Source organism: Petaurus breviceps, unplaced genomic scaffold (assembly GCF_028583685.1).
Source record: "Petaurus breviceps papuanus isolate PSGF00001 unplaced genomic scaffold, PetGlider_PUasm1.0 171, whole genome shotgun sequence".
NCBI lineage: Eukaryota > Metazoa > Chordata > Mammalia > Diprotodontia > Petauridae > Petaurus > Petaurus breviceps.
The window spans coordinates 13,564,614-13,571,756 of record NW_027185754.1 but is presented as its reverse complement, the minus strand read 5'-3'; the positions used below and the strand labels follow the sequence as shown (position 1 = coordinate 13,571,756).

The window sequence follows — 7,143 nt, the reverse complement described above, 5'->3', positions numbered from 1 at the left end:
AGTACCAGCTTTTGAGGCTATCAGGCATCAGTTAAATAAACAAATCATCTGGGAACAACCCTGTCTCCATGGACACGATCAAGTCTAACTTCTAAGATCTCACAATAATCATCGGTGGCAGATGAATGATCAGACAACTAGTTGTTTTAATGGTTATAATAAGTTGTATTCAGTCTTACAATTAGTTATTTTATGAGAACAGGGGAGGAAAGAATTAATCCTTGTGTCCTAGGTGAAGCATTGTAACCGCTAAATGACAGAGAAGAGGAAAAGTAAAAAAAAAAAACCTTCCTCCAAGGCGCTCAGAAGCGCTTCTGAACACCCGCGTCTGCGCAGAACCTTTTATAAGCGAACCCAGAGTGCTGCGCGCGCTTGTTGGCGTGATGACGCCACGCGCATGGCCGCTTCCCGGCGCCTGCGCAGCTCCTGGAAGGTCGTCCTAGTGACCGGCTCGGGGGTGAAAGAAGTTGTCGCCATGTTGTCAGTTGCCGCTCGTTCGGGGCCTTTTGCCCCCGTCCTGTCAGCTACGACCCGAACGGTGGTGGGTCCCCTGCGGCCGCTAGTGCAGGCCTCGGTGGTGCCCGCCCCGGAGCCTCCCGTGTTGGATGCGAAGCGGCCCCTCCTGTGCCAGGAATCTCTGGCCGGGCAGGCCGCCCGCCGGCAGCTCGTCGCCAAAGTCAGCCTCTTCTGTGAGTGGGGGCGGGGAGGAGAAGAGACTGGGGGAGATGAGAGCAAAGGGGTGCGCCGAGCTGAGCCGCTGCTTCTACAGCCGGGGGAAGGGCTCCCGTAGGGTCTGGACAGCCTGCGGGCCGAGGGAGGGAGCCAGATGGCTGTTTCCGGGGCCTGGGACCCCCATTTCCGGTATTGAGGGGCTCCGAGGCGAGTGAAGGCTGAGGGACCTGGGGGTGAGGAAGGGGCTCCCCTACACTCCCGGGAGCAAAGAGCCGCCTTGCCCTGTCCTTGAACCCTGCTAAAAGGCGACCTCCCCACCCCCCACTCCGAAATTTGGGGTAAGCAGTCTTTTGCCTGGAGGTGGGAAATAATAGCTCACTTTAAAGTTTTAAAAACAACAACAAAATACTTTGCATACATTATCTCCTATACGTTCACTGCCCTTTAGTTAGCAAGGGTATTAAATATCCTTTATACAGGTAAGGAAACTGACGTCCCAAAAGGTGAAGTGGCATCATAGGATTATAGAGCTAGAAGTAGAAGGGACCTTAAGGTAAAACATAATCTGATACGGACTTTTAATAATAGTTGAGGACACTGAGGCCCAGGTAGCTTAAGGTCACACTGAGAGTAAGCTTGTAGCAAGATTTGAATCCAGGACTTTTGAGTTAGTGCTCCATATACTATACAATGCTGGCCAACCACCTGTACTTAGTAACTGTATTGGAGACCAGATCCTGCAATTTTAAATCCAGTGTTCCATATTTTGAGTTTATCACATTATTCAAGAGAAGGTTGGATTCAGGGAAGTGACCCCACTCCCAACATAAATCTCTAAGGTCCCTAATGTGTTTTAGCTCTGAATGGGACATTAAAGAGCTTTTTGGTTGGTCCTCTAGATACACTTAGATCATCCACTTGTGGAGAGAGAGCTTGTTGTCCTTTGGCAGTTAGGAGATCTGGGACAGATAGACCTTTTGTAGGAAGTGACCTGAGACCCGTTGACATCTGCCCTCTCAAGACTTCTGTAGAATGAACCCTAAAGCTCAGGTTTCTAACTACTCTCTTTTTACAGAGAGGTCAAATAACTTAACTTTGTTCAAGGGCACATGATGATCTTGGTATATAAAACATTTCTTTACATCAAATTTGTTTCCCTCCAAATGTGGAAGAAGGGTAGGAAATATCAATGGAAGGATAGAAAAAAAATGAAAGGTCATTTATGAAAATTTAGCCATTAAAGGGGGCTTTTTTATTTTATGTACTTTGTTGGAAATACTTTTACGAGTGATAGAAAAATAAGACCTAGTCAGTATCCTCTATCAGTGAAGCCTCCAATTTGCAATGTACTTAATACTTTTACAACTTCAACATACCTACTTCTTCCAGTATTGCAGATGACTTGATAGGTTACTTTTACAAAGCAGTTTAGAATTTACAAAGTATTTTATTTTTATCATATTTTGATCATCATAACATCTCTGTGGATCAAGAATTATCAATCTCCATTTCACATATGACTAATCAGGGTCAAAGATTGTGACTTTTTTTTTGTGGTTCACACCTTATAAAAGTGGTACACCCAGGAATAATCCCTACTATTCTTTCCACCCCACAGTTTAGTTGGAAAACTGATTCCTTGATATGATTGTGGAATGAGAGGTGTGTCCTGACACTGGTGAAAATCTTGACTTAGGCAAACACTAGCTTTGATATTCTATCCTTGGTGCTAGGTGCAGGTTAATTTAAGAATATATTCTTGTTTCACATACTTTAAAGAGGTAATCTTTTATCCTGGTGGCCTTTCCATAGTATCTTGTTTTGTCTTTTAAGTTGAAATTGAATCTAGGAATGTTATACTTTGCCACCTTTGAGTCACAGCCAAAATATGTAGTTAAAATAACTTAGAGCTTGAATTTTGAGGGCAAGAACTATGTCTATAATTACCAGATTTTCCAGACTTTTTGTATTCTATGAGAAAATGTAGTTTGCTAGCTAAAATAAAGTAATGGAATCCAGAGTATTAACTTTTTAAAATTCAAATAAGGAGGAAACCTTTTAGTTACTTTTTAAAAAAAGAAATTTTCTGTTTAATAATTCTCTCCCCCCCACTAGTAGGCCAATTGAAAAAAAGAAAAGGAAAGAAAAAACATAATAAATAAGTAGTCAAGGAAAACAGATGCCCACGTTGATCATGTCCAAAAATGTATCTCTTGTTCTTCACTTTAAGTTCATCATTTCTCTGGCAGGGAATAGTGTACTTCATCTTCAGTATTTTGAAATCATGAATTTGTTGTTATTGAGTCATTTTTCAGTTGTATCTGCTCTACATGACCCCTTTTGGGATATTCTTGGCAAAGATGCTGGAGTAGTTTGCCTTTTTCTTCTCCAGCTCATTTTACATATGAGGAAACTGAGACAAACAGGGTTTGGCCGGGATCACACAGCTAATAAGTGTCTGAGGCGTAATTTGAACTCAAGTCTTCCTGACTCCAGAGCCAGCACTTTGAATTGTTTTTCTTTTGATGTAATTGTATAAATTGTTCTATTAGTTCTGCTTACTTCAGTATACATTTATTCATAGAGGTCTTCCCAGTTTCTTCTGAAACTTTTTCTTCATTTCTTTTGGCATATTATTTCATTGTATTCATATGTCCTAATTTGTTTAGCTATTTCCCAACAGATGAGCACCCTTTTAGTTTACGTTTTTTTTTTTTTAATTTGCCACCATAAAAAAAATGTTATAGATTCTTCGTACATGTGGGTCCTTTTCCTCCTTCTTTGATCTCTTCGAGGTATAGGGCTAGGACTAGGATAGCTGAGCCAAAGATACTTTTTGGGCTTAGTTCCTTTTTTTTTTTTTTTAAACAATCGGGGTTAAGTAACTTGCTCAAGGTTACACGGCCAGTTATTTCTGGGTGTGGTGCTAAGTATCTGAGCCCGGATTTGATCCCCAGGTCATCCCGACACTGGAGCTGGTGCTCTTTACTTGCTGAGCCACCTGGCCGCCCGGCTTAGTTCCATATTGCTTTGCTGAATGGCAAGATCAGTTCACAATTCCACCCATATTGCATTAGTGTTACTGTTTTCCCACTACCCCTCCAACATTTGTCTTTTTCCTCTTTTGTTATCTTTACCAGCATTATGAATATGAGTGAAACCTCAGACTTGCATTTCTTTAATCATTAATTTAACATTTTTAAAATACAGTTTTTGAAAGTTTAGATTTCTTCCTTTAAAAGCTTCCTGTTAATTTCCTGGTACCAATGAAACTCCCCCTATTAGTGTACATTGGTAACTCTATAAATTGTTTTATAGTCTTTGAGAATTGACTAGGCCTCTAAGAGTTTAAGTGACTTGTCCAGGGTAAAAGGCTTTATGGTCAAAGGGGGTAGGGAGATTTAAACATAGATCTTCCAAATTGGCTCTCTGTCCCCTACTCCAGGCCTGCTTTCTTATCTAAGTGATATTAAACACATTGACAGGACTTAGTAGCCATTTTCACTAGAGCTATATAAATCATAGAATTGATCCCACAAAAATCCTGACTGAGAATCATTTTAGGATGGCTTTTCTTATTTGGTAATTTGCCCACATGCCTCCATTTGGAAAAGTGCAGGGGTATTTTTATGTAGATCCCATTAATTTCACTAGTCTTCCATTATAGGTAACTTTTTTATGATTTGCATGCAGTTATTATTCTTGGGAACTAGAGGGAAAGTAGTTGAAATATATACTATACAGTAATTTTGAACTGTATTGGTATGAATTCTGGCATAGAAACTTTGTGATGGAAAGGAAAATAATTTTTAAGAGTAGAATCTAGGGCATAGTTTTTATAGTTGGAAGGAATCCTAGAAGCCAACCCCCTCCTTTTACAGATTAGCCCCTGAAAGATTAGGTAACTTGTTTGAGGTCATATATAGTTAGTGTCAAAACCAAAATTTGAACTTAAGTCCCTCTGGCTTTAAACCCAACAATCTTCATTTCTTTTTTTAAACTCAGCGGTCCTCTTTGGAAACAAAACCTCTTCTATAAACAAAAGTGACTGAATAGACTTAGTAGCATATTTTATTTATTTTAGAGAACCTGCCAAAAGCTTCATTTTTTCTTAAATATGTTTGAAAATGGCACCAGTACATTTTTCATCAAAACTTAGTTCACAGTAATTATTTGAGTTAAAAAATTTCTGTCAAAATTATTTACCTTTTAATCATTAGCTCCTAAAATTATATGTACACACTAGTAATCCATTGAGAATGAAGCTATCAGAGTTTTCTTACTTTCTAATCAAATGAGATAATAGCCCACTTGAAGATTTCTTTTGACCCTGACAGTTTTTGATTTGGCTCTTCCTAATTCACCCATTGTTGATTGTTAGAAGTGAAAGTTATCGCTACTTTCCATCTTACAGTACTCTTGGGGCTCTGAAGTCTCATTTATGCCTTCCCATCCTGTGTACATTTTGTCCATTGCTTCCCTTTAATTATTCATGGGGGTCCACCCAACATGCTTGGAAGTTTTCATGTCATTTTCTTTGCATCCACATTTATTTCTCACTCTTGGCACATTATTGGTGCAAATTTCATTTTTACAATATCCTTTACATTGCTTCTTGATTATTCCTTGTTTATAAAGTGTTACAGCCTACTAATGTCTGGGGCCTCATATTTGCCCTTTGGGAGATCCCAAAATGCATTTCTTTAGACTACAAGGTGTTTAATTATTTGTTGCCATACAATGTCATTGGAAGAATATTGGTATTAAAAATAGGGACCTTTGTTACAGGGATAAGGTTTTCTAGAATGCTTTTAAAAAAGAAAAACCTTCAATTTCTTGTAAAATTGTATTCATAGGGTACCTTTTTCTCTTCTTGAAAGTAACACCTCAAGTTTTATGTGCACTTGTAGAAAACGTAGATTGACCTTAATAGGAATATAGATTTCACAGTTTACATTAGAAAGCTAGAGATGAGTTGAGATGAGTTCAGTACTGGAGGGTGGATGTGAATGGCTAGCAAACTGAATTTTTGGAATCTGAAATATTTCATTTCACAGGGCTATTCAACTTCACATACTAGACATTATGAGCCTGAATCAGCAATGCTCAACTAGGAGATCAGTTAACAAATAACTTATGCGTTAACTTGTATACCAATATATAAATAGACTTCATCCAATTTATGCTATTTCATATGCTGACTGTGCTCCTACTTTAACTTTTTATATTAACAGATTGTTTTGTCATTTTCAAAATGTTTAGTCTTTGCTTGAATATTTTTGAATTTTTAAAGACTTCACAGGCATATATGTTTGTATATGAAATGTGTATTACATACATATGTACATATAGGCACACACACCTTTTAAGGTGTTATCTGACTTTGTTGTTATAACCCTCTGTTTTGCAGCTCCTGCTTCCGTTCGTTATTCCCATACAGACATCAAAGTTCCTGACTTCTCCGCCTATCGTCGAGCAGATGTGTTAGATAGCAAAAAATCTTCCAAAGATAGCAGTGAAAGTAGAAAAGGCTTCTCCTATTTGATAACTGCAACTACAACTGTAGGTGTTGCATATGCTGCCAAGAATGTTGTCTCCCAGTTTGTCTCCAGCATGAGTGCATCTGCTGATGTATTGGCCATGTCGAAAATTGAAATCAAGCTGTCAGATATTCCTGAAGGCAAGAACATAGCTTTGAAATGGAGAGGAAAGCCTCTGTTTGTACGTCATAGAACCCAAAAGGAAATAGAACAAGAATCTGCCGTGGATGTGTCACAGTTGAGAGACCCACAACATGATTTAGACCGAGTAAAGAAGCCTGAATGGGTCATACTGATAGGTGTCTGCACCCATCTTGGTTGTGTACCCATTGCAAATGCAGGTGATTTTGGTGGTTATTACTGTCCTTGTCATGGGTCACACTATGATGCATCTGGAAGAATCAGAAAAGGGCCTGCACCACTTAACCTTGAGGTTCCAGCATATGAATTCACCAGTGATGATCTAGTCATAGTTGGTTAAAGTACTGGACTCAAGTCACAAGTTCCCTACAGATTTGTTTCATGTAAATTCAGAAGTTCTTGGGAGATATTCTAATATACTTCAAATTGGTTAGTGTGAAAGATTTAAGTATTTCTGATAATGTATTGAAACACATTGATCTGAATTAAATACTGAATACTTTCAAGTATTTGCTTTTAATAAAGCCACTATTAAACATTGTTCTATCATCTACTTGTAAGATTTTTTTTTCTTTAACAACTTTGACAGGAATATGAGAGGTGTGTATTGTCTATCTTGTGCAGAAAAATACTTTTCCACCTATTCTCTGTCTTTAATATTCACCTGCAGGAAGAAATATTAAATGTTGGAACTAAGGTAGATTCAGAATATGTTTAATATGAAGCCCTCATTTTACAGAGGTCGATAAGGTGATCCTATAAATTAGTGTCAAAACTTAGCCTAGAACCC

General features: G+C 38.6%; 1 protein-coding gene across 1 annotated transcript; it reads left to right on the top strand.

Annotated features, from left to right (window-relative positions):
- The first annotated feature begins 238 nt into the window (after positions 1-238).
- Positions 239-6,902, top strand: UQCRFS1 (ubiquinol-cytochrome c reductase, Rieske iron-sulfur polypeptide 1). The gene is made up of 2 exons (XM_069082569.1): positions 239-689; positions 6,083-6,902. The coding sequence occupies exons 1-2, from the start codon at positions 254-256 to the stop codon at positions 6,691-6,693; spliced, it is 1,047 nt and encodes a 348-aa protein (XP_068938670.1). The 5' UTR covers positions 239-253; the 3' UTR covers positions 6,694-6,902.
- Positions 6,903-7,143: the final 241 nt, after the last annotated feature.